Consider the following 13,693-nt stretch of genomic DNA (forward strand, 5'->3'; position numbering starts at 1 on the left):
TTATGCCTCTCTCCCATGTCAATATGCCTTGTTTATTGCTGTTTTGGTTATTTCTTATTGTACTATTTCACTGTAGATCCCCCAGCCCAGCTCAACCTGCCTTAGACAGCTCCTTTGTCCCACCCTCCATACACGCGGAGACCGGCTCAATCGGTGCCTCCAGTGATGCTCTCTCTTTCATCGTTACCCAACGCTTAGGTTTACCTCCACTGTACTCATATCCTTCCATATCCTTGTCTGTACATAATGCCCTGAATCTATTCTACAACGCACGGAAATCTGCCCCTTTTTTTCTCTGTACCCAACGCACTAGAAGACCAGTACTTAAAGCCTTTAGCCGTATCCTTATTATACTCCTCTTCTGTTCCTCTGGTGATGTAGAGGTTAACCCAGGCCCTGTAGCCCCCAGTATCACTCCTACTCCTCAGGCATTATCATTTGTTGACTTCTGTAACTGTAAAAGCCTTGGCTTCTTGCACGTTAACATCCGAAGCCTACTCCCTAAGTTTGAGTTATTCACTGCGTTAGCACACTCCGCCAACCCTGATGTTCTAGCAGTGTCTGAATCCTGGCTTAGGAAGGCCACCAAAAATTCAGACATTTCCATCCCCAACTACAACATTTTCCGTCTCGATAGAACTGCCAAAGGGGGTGGGGTTGCAATCTACTGCAGAGCTCTTTCGTACTATCCAGGTCTGTGCCCAAACAGTTTGAGCTTCTACTTCTAAAAATCCACCTTTCCAGAAATAAGTCTCTCACTGTTGCCGCTTGCTACAGACCCCCCTCAGCCCCGAGCTGTGCCCTGGACACCATATGTGAACTGATCGCCCCCCATCTATCTTCAGAGTTCGTACTGCTTGGTGACCTAAACTGGGATATGCTTAACACCCCGGCCAACCTACAATCTAAACTAGATGCCCCCAATCTCACACAAATTATCAACGAACCTACCAGGTACAACCCTAAATCTGTAAACATGGGCACCCTCATAGATATCATCCTGACAAATGTACCCTCTAAATACACCTCCGCTGTCTTCAACCAGGATCTCAGCGCCTTATTGCCTGCGTCCGTAATGGGTCCGCGGTCAAACGACTACCCCTCATCACTGTCAAACGCTCCCAAAAACACTTTAGCGAGCAGGCCTTTCTAATTGACCTGGCCCGGGTATCCTGGATGGATATTGACCTCATTCCGTCAGTAGAGGATGCCTTGGTTGTTCTTTAAAAGTGCTTTCCTCTCAATCTTAAATAAGCATGCCCCATTCAAAAAATTCAGAACTAAGAACAGATATAGCCCCTGGTTCTCCTCAGACTTGACTGCCCTTGACCAGCACAAAAACATCCTGTGGCGTACTGCATTAGCATCGAACAGCCCCCGCGATATGCAACTTTTTAGGGAAGTCAGGAACCAATATACACAATCAGTTAGGAAAGCTACCCACTGCACTGAGGCTAGGAAACACTGTCACCACAGATAAATCTACAATAATCGAGAATTTCAACAAGCATTTTGCTACGGCTGGCCATGCTTTCCACCTGGCTACCACTACCCCGGCCACCAGCTCTGCACCCTCCGCTGCAACTTGCCCATGCCCCCACCCCCGCTTCTCCTTCACACAAATTCAGACAGCTGATGTTCTGAAAGAGCTGAAAAATCTGGACCCCTACAAATCAGCTGGGCTAGACAATCTGGACCCTTTCTTTCTAAAACTAGCCGCCGAAATTGTCGCAACCTCTATTACTAGCCTATTCAACCTCTCTTTTGTAACGTCTGAGATCCCCAGAGATTGGAAAGCTGCCGCGGTCATCCCCATCTTCAAAGGGGGTGACACTCTAGATCCAAACTGTTACAGACCTATATCCATCCTACCCTGCCTTTCGAAAGTATTTGAAAGCCAAGTTAACAAACAGATCACCGACCATTTCGAATCCCACCGTACCTTCTCCGCTCTGCAATCCGGTTTCCGAGCTGGTCATGGGTGCACCTCAGCCACGCTCAAGGTCCTAAACGATATTATAACCGCGATCGATAAAAGACAGTACTGCGCAGCCGTCTTCATCGACCTGGCAAAGGCTTTCGACTCTGTCAACCACCGAATTGTTATTGGCAGACTAAATAGCCTTGGTTTCTCTAATGACTGCCTCGCCTGGTTCACCAACTACTTCTCAGATAGAGTTCAATGTGTCAAATCGGAGGGCCTGTTGTCTGGACCTCTGGCCGTCTCTATGGGGGTGCCACAGGGTTCAATTCTCGGGCCGACTCTATTCTCTGTGTATATCAATGATGTCGCTCTTGCTGCTGGTGATGCTCGGATCCACCTCTTGCACCCGCCCACCCGACTACAATCACTACTCTCGGCGGGTCTGACCTAGAGTATGTGGACAACTACAAATACCTAGGTGTCTGGTTAGACTGTTAACTCTCCTTCCAGACTCACATTAAGCATCTCCAATCCAAAGTTAGATCTAGAATTGGCTTCTTATTTCGCAACAAAGCCTCCTTCACTCATGCTGCCAAACATGCCCTCGTAAAACTGACTATCCTACCGATCCTTGACTTCGGCGATGTCATTTACAAAATAGCCTCTAACACTCTACTCAGCAAATTGGATGTAGTCTATCACAGTGCCATCCGTTTTGTCACCAAAGCCCCATATACTACCCACCATTGTGACCTGTACGCTCTTGTTGGCTGGCCCTCACTACATATTCGTCGCCAAACCCACTGGCTCCAGGTCATCTATAAATCACTGCTAGGTAAATCCCTGTCTTATTTTAGCTCACTGGTCACCATAGCAACACCCACCCGTAGTCTGCGCTCCAGCAGCTATATCTCACTGGTCATCCCCAAAGCCAACACCTCCTTTGGCCGCCATTCCTTCCAGTTCTCTGCTGCCAATGACTGGACGAACTGCAAAAATCTCTGATGCTGGAGACTCTTATCTCCCTCACTAACTTTAAGCGTCAGTTGTCAGAGCAGCTTACCGATCACTGCACCTGTACACAGCCATTCTGAAATTAGCCCACCAAACTACCTCATCACCATATTGTTATTTATTTTGCTAATTTGCACCCCAGTATCTCTATTTGCACATCATCTTTTGCACATCTATCATTCCAGTGTTAATACGAAATTGTAACTATTTTGCACTATGGCGTATTTATTGCCTTACCTCCATAACTTACTACATTTGCACACACTGTATATATATTTTCTGTTGTATTTTTGACTTTATGTTTTGTTTACCCCATATGTAACTCTGTGTTGTTGTTTTTAATCGCACTGCTTTGCTTTATCTTGGCCAGGTCGCAGTTGTAAATGAGAACTTGTTCTCAACTGGCTCACCTGGTTAAATAAAGGTGAAATAAATAAATAAAAAGCCATTAGATTTCTAAAAAGCTAACAAAATGGCTACTCGGACGATCTGCATCGACCCTTGTTTTTTGTTGCACCGACTCTACTATGCACACTCACTATATGCACACTCTACCAGTGGCGGTCAGTGCCATTTATGATGAAGAAGGACTTTTTTCATGAGCATGGCCTTATTTCTATTACAGCATATTGAATGACTGTCATTCATATTCCATTCACCCAGTTCAATGAAACAGCGATTGGTTTATGCTACTTCATTATACTCAAATTTTCCCTATTCCCATCATGAGGTTGCTACAACCTATGAATGAAAGTTTACAACGTAGGTGCACACAGGTCGAGAGACAAATTTGAGGTGACAGACAGTGACATGGACAGACAGTGACATTCAATACAGCCTTGCACACTCTTGCCTGCATCTAGCTGATATAGGGTGTAATCATTAGTCCAACAGTTGCAAACAAAAGTTTCTATTGGACAAATTCAGGTATGTTTATCCCCGTTTTGTTCTGTTTAAGAAACGTTTTTCAACAGAATCAGCGGAATGAATACACCCCTGATCACGCATAAACACAGCTCACTTTCATAGTTGCCACGTTGTATTCATTCTCGCATCTATGCGCTCTCCTCTCACCTCTTCCCTTCGCTTGTGGACTTCAATGCCCAACACATCAGTTGTATGTGACCAGGTGAAAAAAACCTTTCCAAGCCAAAACCGCTTCACAGAGCCTACATCGTTGTCACCATATTTGCTAAAGTAATGTCATAATCAGCATAGCTAATAGAACTAACACGTTAGTAAACCCGCTACAATCATACAGTAATGTTACAGAGTACAGTCAGTAAGCCGTTACACTGGTGGGCCCCGGTGGCAATAAATGAGTATAACCAAAAGCTTACCTTGACTTGGAAGAGTTCCAGTGTTGTGTTGGAAAGTTATAAACAGCTAGCTAACATAGCGTCCCTCTGTTTGAGCAGGGTGTTCCAGTAGGCTGAACTAGCTAGCTTCATTTGCTAGCTAAGTAACGTTAAGTGAAACTGAAAAAAAAAGAGGAAATCTCTGTCTCTCTTGCTTCTCTTTCATTTTGGAAGAAATGAATTTGTTCAAAACTGTTCAACTACTGTCGTTCTCTCTCTTTGAGTCAACTACTCACCGCACTACTTTATGCACTGCAGTACTAGCTAGCTGTAGTTTATGCTTTCAGTACTAGATTATCTGATCCTTTGATTAGGTGGACAACATGTCAGTTCATGCTGCAAGAGCTCTGATAGTTTGGAGGACGTCCTCCGGAAGTCATAATTACTGTGTAAGTCTATGGAAGGGGGTGAGAACCATGAGCCTCCTAGGTTTTGTATTGAAGTCAATGTACCCAGAGGAGGACGGAAGCTAGCTGTCCTCCGGCTACAGCATGGCGCTACCCTACAGAGTGCTGTTGACGCTACTGTATACCTTCTTTGCAAAATAGTGTTTCAATCAATTATTTGGTGACATGATTATATTTAGTATACAGTGGGGGGAAAAAGTATTTAGTCAGCCACCAATTGTGCAAGTTCTCCCACTTAAAAAGATGAGAGAGGCCTGTCATTTTCATCATAGGTACACGTCAACTATGACAGACAAAATAGAAAAAAAATCCAGAAAATCACATTGTAGGATTTTTTATGAATTTATTTGCAAATTATGGTGGAAAATAAGTATTTGGTCAATAACAAAAGTTTCTCAATACTTTGTTATATACCCTTTGTTGGCAATGACACAGGTCAAATGTTTTCTGTAAGTCTTCACAAGGTTTTCACACACTGTTGCTGGTATTTTGGCCCATTCCTCCATGCAGATCTCCTCTAGAGCAGTGATGTTTTGGGGCTGTCGCTGGGCAACACGGACTTTCAACTCCCTCCAAAGATTTTCTATGGGGTTGAGATCTGGAGACTGGCTAGGCCACTCCAGGACCTTGAAATGCTTCTTATGAAGCCACTCCTTCGTTGCCCGAGCGGTGTGTTTGGGATCATTGTCATGCTGAAAGACCCAGCCACGTTTCATCTTCAATGCCCTTGCTGATGGAAGGAGGTTTTCACTCAAAATCTCACGATACATGGCCCCATTCATTCTTTCCTTTACACGGATCAGTCGTCCTGGTCCCTTTGCAGAAAAACAGCCCCAAAGCATGATGTTTCCACCCCCATGCTTCACAGTAGGTACATTCTTTGTCCTCCAAACACGACGAGTTGAGTTTTTACCAAACAGTTCTATTTTGGTTTCATCTGACCATATGACATTCTCCCAATCCTCTTCTGGATCATCCAAATGCACTCTAGCAAATTTCAGACGGGCCTGGACATGTACTGGCTTAAGCAGGGGGACACGTCTGGCACTGCAGGATTTGAGTCCCTGGCGGCGTAGTGTGTTACTGATGGTAGGCTTTGTTACTTTGGTCCCAGCTCTCTGCAGGTCATTCACTAGGTCCCCCCGTGTGGTTCTGGGATTTTTGCTCACCGTTCTTGTGATCATTTTGACCCCACGGGGTGAGATCTTGCGTGGAGCCCCTGATCGAGGGAGATTATCAGTGGTCTTGTATGTCTTCCATTTCCTAATAATTGCTCCCACAGTTGATTTCTTCAAACCAAGCTGCTTACCTATTGCAGATTCAGTCTTCCCAGCCTGGTGCAGGTCTACAATCTTGTTTCTGGTGTCCTTTGACAGCTCTTTGGTCTTGGCCATAGTGGAGTTTGGAGTGTGACTGTTTGAGGTTGTGGACATGTGTCTTTTATACTGATAACAAGTTCAAACAGATGCCATTAATACAGGTAACGAGTGGAGGACAGAGGAGCCTCTTAAAGAAGAAGTTACAGGTCTGTGAGAGCCAGAAATCTTGCTTGTTTGTAGGTGACCAAATACTTATTTTCCACCATAATTTGAAAATAAATTCATTAAAAATCCTACAATGTGATTTTCTGGAGAAAAAAATTCTCAATTTGTCTGTGATAGTTGACGTGCACCTATGATGAAAATTACATGCCTCTCTCATCTTTTAAAGTGGGAGGACTTGCACAATTGGTGGCTGACTAAATACTTTTTTTTCCCCACTGTAGTTTTATCTAAAAAGGATAACTTTTTTAATTTTTTGCAATTTTTGTTTTTATTAAATTCACTGAGGAGGATGGTCCTCCCCTTCCTCCTCCACTGCACTCTACACACACATTCATACTGACTCTATACACACACAATCTTCATATACGCTGCTGCTACTCTGTTTATCATATATGAGTGGTCCTCTGTAGCTGAATTGGTAAAGCATGGCGCTTGTAACGCCAGGGTAGTGGGTTCGATCCCCGGGACCACCCATACCTAAAAATGTATCCACACACGACTGTAAGTCGCTTTGGATAAAAGCGTCTGCTAAATGGCATATTATTATTATTATTATTATTATTATTATTATTATTATTATTATATATCCTGATGCCTAGTAACCTTACCGCTATACATATCTTATCCTACCACCCCAGTATCCCTGCACATTGTAAATATGGTATTGGCACTGACCCTGGAACTGACCCTACATATAGCTAGCTTACTTTCTTGTGTTCTTCTTATTTCTATTTCTGTGTTTTTTTGTTTTACTTGACTTATTTTTTTTTACTGTAGCTAATACATAGGGATATGAGTCATAGGCTAAGACCCAGAGTTTTCACCTATTCAGAAAAACGATGAGTGTCCAGATATAACCCCTACTCCCAAAGCACTTGAGGTGAATTTAAAGGATTAGATGGGTAATATCCATACAGAAGTAGCACCACTGTGTCCTCTGATAGGACAGATGGAATTTTCACCATATTGCTTACCTATCCAAGCAATTCATATTTACACACGTTTAGGCCCCGTGTAGCTCAGTTGGTAGAGCATGGCGCTTGCAACGCCAGGGTTGTGGGTTCGATTCCCACGGGGGGCCAGTATGAAAAATGTATGCACTCACTTAACTGTAAGTTGCTCTGGATAAGAGCATCTGCTAAATGACTAAAATGTAAATGGGGGCCTAGAATCTGCTGGTTTTCCCCTTTCAATTAAGACCTAGACAACCAGGTGAAGGGAGTTCCTTACTAATTAGTGACCTTAATTCATCAATCAAGTACAAGGGAGGAGCGAAAACCTGCAGACACTCGGCCCTCCATGGAATGAGTTTGACACATCTCTGGGTTGTTTCTGGACAGGGCCTGGGTGACATGACTGAATCCTGTTAGATTGGTAATCTGCACTTCCGGGTATGTCCACAACCGAGAACAATTACCCACAGAGCATAATACATGACCCTGAAATCAGTCAGTGATGAGAGTCAAGAAAAAGTGATGACTACAACAGCAGTGTATTTAGCCATGTCACAGGAATATTTTACCAGCGCATGTCTGAAACAGACCTTGATCTATGCTGCCACCTGCTGCTTTGATAGATTACTACTACTGCTACTAAGTAGAACCACCTTGTTTCATCCATTAAATGATGTAGCCTACTACACTTTACTTTGCACTACCTACACTTCCCTTATGGGCAGCATTAGTCATTCATGATTGAAATTAAACACATATGAGCTGCATGTAAACTGCATGACAAGCAAAGTAGCGAACAAGGAAAGTAAAGCTTTCAAGTATTTATTCCACAAACATAGCAAAATACATATATACAAAAATACACAGTTGGACCATAGTTAAGGTAAAAAAAAAAAAAGCATAAACAGTTTCAAGAATATTTCATGTAAAATGACAACTAAAATGTATTCAAGCATAATGCCTGAATTTCTCCATGTCCACTTGTTGATTACGATGAGCAGCCGCAGCACAGTACTTGCTCATACTGGCCACTGTAACTGAGGAGAAGAGGATATAGAGAAAACAATGAGTAACAAGCTAAATAAAGTGCAATATAATCCAAAAGCAGGCTACATTTCAATGTACGTGCTCTGCACTGCTTGCTTAATCAAAAATGTTGCATACTATTGTAGCGACCCTCATGGACAGTTATATGCCTGTGTTATATTTTGTTGTATTGTTGTCGGTGCTCATTTACCCAGTTACACAGGGTTTCGCAGTCAACCTGCTGTCTGCCAACCACAGGAATGCCTGGAATGTTTGTGCCAGGAGTCCTTGTGGTTGGTTGAGCCACAGAGGGTTGGGCACTGCAAGTTCTGTTATTTGACCATGCTGTCCATTGTTCTGCCTCTTTTGTATGTCCTGACAAAGTGAGCTACCTGTTGATTTTATTACAGATTTATTTGGCGTAGGCTACAGCCATACAGTAGCCTGTGAGAGTGTTGAGAATAAACTGTTTTATTTCAATCGAGAACTCGATCTTCTATTCTGGACATTATTTAATGTACGACTTCCTGAGGTCATTACACTATGATAGTGGAATAGCAGTAGATGCTGTGCTTGCTGATTTTACCCAACACAGAAGAGATGCTCCCTCTGACTAGAGTAAAATCGGATGAAAGGAGAAGGGTGAGGAGTGTCACTTACTCCATGACGGTGCAGACAGAGCAACAGGGGCTGGAGCAGTTGGAGCACTGCTGGGTGCAGGAGGGGCAGGCTGGGCGGTCACACTGGGAGCACTGCCTCCTGGTCCCCTGGGCCTTCTGACACACACAGCACCCCTTTGGAACCAACGCAGCACCTGAGACACCCACACAAAGTCGGATGTCAGAGATTTCCAGGTTCCCAGTTGTCTTGAACGTGGCATAAAGCAAAAGGTGTCAAACTCATTACACAGAGGGCCAGGTGTCTGCGGGGTTCACACTCCTCCCTTGTACTTGATTGATCAATTAAGGTCAATGACTAGTTAGAAACTCCCCTCACCTGGTTGTTTAGCTCAATTGGACACGAATTGAAAGGAAATAAAAACTAGCCAGTGGCGGCCGCTGATTGGCTGAATACTCGGGGCGCGAGGTGGTTGGAGTTGTCAACAAAGCAGCATGAAAGAAATATGATGACAAGTTTTCGAACTACTGGTAGTTTCTTTGAGAAGATATATAAAGCGATCTGTGCATTTGAACAGCATAAATACACCCATTCATTTCACTGTTTCATGTCAAAAACCAAATGCCCACTGCTGCCCCTGTTTTGAACAGAGTAGATTATACAATTTAGAACGAGCAGTCAGCTCACGTCACGAACACACCAGGGAGAACTCAACAAGCATGCAGATGCAATAAGTGAAAACATCTAACTGGGGATAGCTAGCTAACAATGTCACAAAGCATGATGCGCTGCTAGCCAGTTAACTTTGATTCTGAAATAACTTCATATTTCCGAGTTAGATATTAGTTTACAAAGACTTGAATTGGCATGGGAGCTAACTAGCTAGCAAGCTTCCAGCTTATCAAAAGGTCGATAACTGGCTAATTTGACCAAAATAAAATACGTCTACCAAACTGTTTCTCAAAATTACTGTAGCTGGCTAATTCATTTGTTAATGCTTTGTGATACACCCGGTTTTATGCTGTTTTAGTCCACACAACATGTCACCCTGTCACCAACAGTAGAACCTGATGAACAACATGGGGGAAACAAAATTGGCCATGCATTTTGTCCTACCAGAACCGAGATGAGATGGTTCTAGCAAGTGTATCCCTCTGTCCTTCAACTCTTGTTGGACGTAGTTGTCCGGTTTATCTGGGCCCATGCTCCCATTTTTTAAAAACCAATCACAAGTGAGGCACCGCCCCTAACGTACAAATGGGCGGGCCGCCACTGAAACCAGCAGACACTCTGCGCTCCATTAAATGAGTTTGACACCCCTGTACTAAAGAGTCTAATCATTTTATTTTTGAAGTTGGAATGGTGATTCCAATTCTGACAGGAATGGTTTCCCTTCAGTTCATTCTCAGATGTGGGTGAAGGTTGCAATTCACCTGAGAAGCTTATTACCTTGGACAGGTGTAAGTCTGCCATCCTGTCCAATCAGTGTCTGGCTCACATTAGGTGTCACACCTGGCCCCGAAGGCTGTATCGTTGAGCACTTCTCCTCTGTATCTACATTCCAGATTTTCCCCATGACAGCTTTGGTACTATTGAAGAGCAGGTTCTTTGTCTTTTCTGGAAGAGAGGCAGAGATAAGCACATAGCAGATTGAAGACAGTAAAGGCGTCCCCATGTTTCCCAGCTGAAACAGTTTGAGCATATATTATGATGACATGTTGGACTTCAGCCATGTTTTTTTTCGGGTGGTCGGGCACACGTTTTAATCTAGGCAAACCGAAGTCGGTAGGCGAAGTTTACGCCCCCCATAGTCGGCGATTGGTCAACAGTAGGGATTCTTCAAAAAGTGCCCGTTGTCATTCACGACTCGTCCTCATGCACATTTTTTCACTTGAGAAATACTGCACCAAACAACCTAGTCAGATGCAAAATTGCGCGACTAAGATATTCTCGGCAAAAACGTCAAAATTGACAGATTTCTTGATTTATTTTATATTAATTCTGCCTATTTTGTGCAGTTTATCCTCCCATCACATGAGTAACACCAGAAATAACATTACAATGTAACCCAACTCAGGTGTAGACCTAACTTAGAAGTAAGCTATGTTATTCGACTAGTGTATCCTTCTGTGTTACAGTACAGACTTGGTGAGAAGTGTGAGTCTGTGTGTTGGGGTGCTGTGTGTGAGGCGTGCTGGTGGGGGTGCTGTGTGTGAGTGCTGTGAGTGTGGCGTGCTGGTGGGGGTGCTGTGTGAGTGTGTGTGGCGTGCTGGTGCTGTGTGTGTGGCGTGCTGTGTGTGTGGCGTGCTGGTGGGGGTGCATCTGTTAGGCTGTGATTGTGTTGGTATCGTGTGAGTGTATGCAGGTGGCATAGGCACAGGATTGGGTGTATTATTTGGCACTCTAGTCCTAATCAGTTGGGCTACTGAATACAACACAACTGGTAAATAGTAACCATGCTTTTTGTTCATGATCTTGTAATCTGCACCGGTACCCCACTGTATATAGCCTCCCTACTGTTATTTTACTTCTGCTCTTTTTTTCAACACTTCTTTGTTGTTGTTTTATTTTACTTTTTTATTCAGAAATAAATGCATTGTTGGTTAAGGGCTGTAAGTAAGCATTTCAATGTAATGTCTACACCTGTTGTATTCGGCGCATGTGGCAAATAACATTTGATTTGATTCACTTAGCTAGAGTAATGATCCATACATGTTATTTGTCTGTTAATAAAGTTAGACTTTTAGCTAGCTAGACATCTACACTGAACAAAAATATAAACGCAACATGTAAAGTACTGGTCCCATGTTTCATGAGCTGAAATAAAAGATCCCAGACATTTTCCATACACACAAAAAGCTTATTTCTCTCATGTTGTGCACAAATGTGTTTACATCCCTGTTAGTGAGCATGTTATCCTTTGTCAAGATAATCCATCCACCTGACAGGTGTGGCATATCAAGAAGCTGATTAAACTGCGTGATCATTATACAGGTGCACCAGCTCTGGGGCCAATAGAAGGCCACTAAAATGTGCAGTTTTGTCACAACACAATGCCACAGGGATGTCCACCAGAGCTGTTGTCAGATAATTTTATGTTCATTTCTCTACCATAAGCTGCCTCCAACTTCGTTTTAGAGAATTTGGCAGTATGTCCAACTGGCCTTACAACCACAGACTGATTGGTTGTGCCTGGTGCCCCAGTGGGTCGGCTTTGCTCCCAAGTGAATGGGCCTATGCCCTCCCAGCACCACCCATGGCTGCACCCCTGCCCAGTTATGTGAAATCCATAGATTAGGGCCAAACTAATTCATTTCAATTGACTGATTTCCTTATATGAACTGTAACTCAGAATTATTTTTTGAAATTGTTGCATGTTTAGTTTATTTTTGTTCAGTACAGTAACATTAGTGGCTACCTGGAAATAGTCAAAGGCAAAAACAAGCTGCCGGTCGTGGGTGGATATAGCCAGCTAGATAAATTATCAAGTAATAAAAGGACATTAACATTGTGTAGCTAGTTAGTTGTTGTAACCTAGCTAGCTAACATTAGCTAGCTAGTTTGTACAGCTAGCTAAACAACAGCAAACGGAGTAGGGCCAGCTAGCTAACGTTAGCGAATGACCTGAAGAATTGGTTAGCCAGACAGTTATTTCAGACAGCAAACCTTACCGTACATTTCTTGTCTGTACTTGTTCCCAAATACGCCGTGATTATTCAACTCCTTTTGTCCAATGTGAATTTTATACTGCGATGAGAAAGATTCTGCGAAAGGATAAGATCTTTTAGTCATTTTGGCGAAGAACGTGCGTCCAAGAAAAATTGCTTGCAAAGCAACGCGGGGAAAATAATCACTAGCGCGCGAACTAACCAATCCGATCGTTGACCTCTTATCACGTGACTTTTATTTTTTACTCAAACCACATGTGCAAGCTTTTGAATATTTATGTTGCAGTGTGTTACAATAAGCACGATTATTGTAGATAGTCAGATTCATATAATAGTTCGTTTGCTCTAATAATCCTGTTTACATGGACACATCTGAAATCAGGCTACTGATGGGACTTTTGATAAATGCAGAAAATCGCCAAACAAAATAAACGTTCTACCACAGTGACCATGTTATTTTTGCGAAATCTTTTTGATTCTGTGTTCGGACATATAAAGTTGGTTTGGGGATGGGGAATTGACGGGGAGGTTTTTGGGGGTCTTGGATGATTGGGGGGCAGTTCTCAGGGGGAACTGTTCACCGTTTACCTTAACTTTTGGATAGACCAGAGTCTTAGATATGCAGTATTACAAAATGTTCTTCCCCCTGTATACCTTACGTGGCAACGCAGGAAATTTGATAGCGCACAGAGCTGCGGGCCTGAAGGTTGTGGGTTCGCAGACCACCGATGGACAAGAGAAGTGGTGGAAAGATCCCCTTTATAGTAAAAGCATTGGATGAATCTATCATGAATCTATCATATTTGCAGGTCCGAGAAAAAATAGCCTTTTATAAACATGTAATGCAATTCTATGTCATGAAACATATTAGCAAAATATATTTTAATACCACACAAATTACCAAAATTACAGGCTAAGAATGGACAGAGAGCTAAGCCTAAGTGATAATTTTATAATATTTCTCCAATGCCAAATCAGTGTGTCCTGTTTCCAACAAAACTGTCCCTATTTGCAAATAAGACATCAAGTTGCAGCCTGGTCTTGTAGACTAGACGTAACATAATAAACGTAAACTCGGGACGCACAAATTAGTATGATGTGTTATGTTCGTTATGGTTACATAAGACAGATGGTTAGTTAAGGCAAAAATGAAAGTAGGGTGGTTTGTTGGGGTGGATGGG

General features: G+C 43.0%; 1 protein-coding gene across 1 annotated transcript; it reads right to left on the reverse strand.

Moving 5' to 3' along the window:
• Nucleotides 1-8,007: 8,007 nt before the first annotated feature.
• LOC311102946 (apoptosis regulatory protein Siva-like) lies at nt 8,008-12,694 on the reverse strand. Its single transcript, XM_084144442.1, has 4 exons — nt 12,516-12,694; nt 10,294-10,461; nt 8,887-9,040; nt 8,008-8,237 (listed from the first exon to the last, which is right to left on the reverse strand). Exons 1-4 carry the CDS (start codon nt 12,634-12,636, stop codon nt 8,189-8,191), a joined length of 492 nt encoding a protein of 163 aa, XP_084000568.1. The 5' UTR covers nt 12,637-12,694; the 3' UTR covers nt 8,008-8,188.
• Nucleotides 12,695-13,693: the final 999 nt, after the last annotated feature.

The sequence above is a fragment of the Coregonus lavaretus genome, assembly GCF_964263955.1.
Source record: "Coregonus lavaretus genome assembly, chromosome: 27".
Lineage (NCBI taxonomy): Eukaryota > Metazoa > Chordata > Actinopteri > Salmoniformes > Salmonidae > Coregonus > Coregonus lavaretus.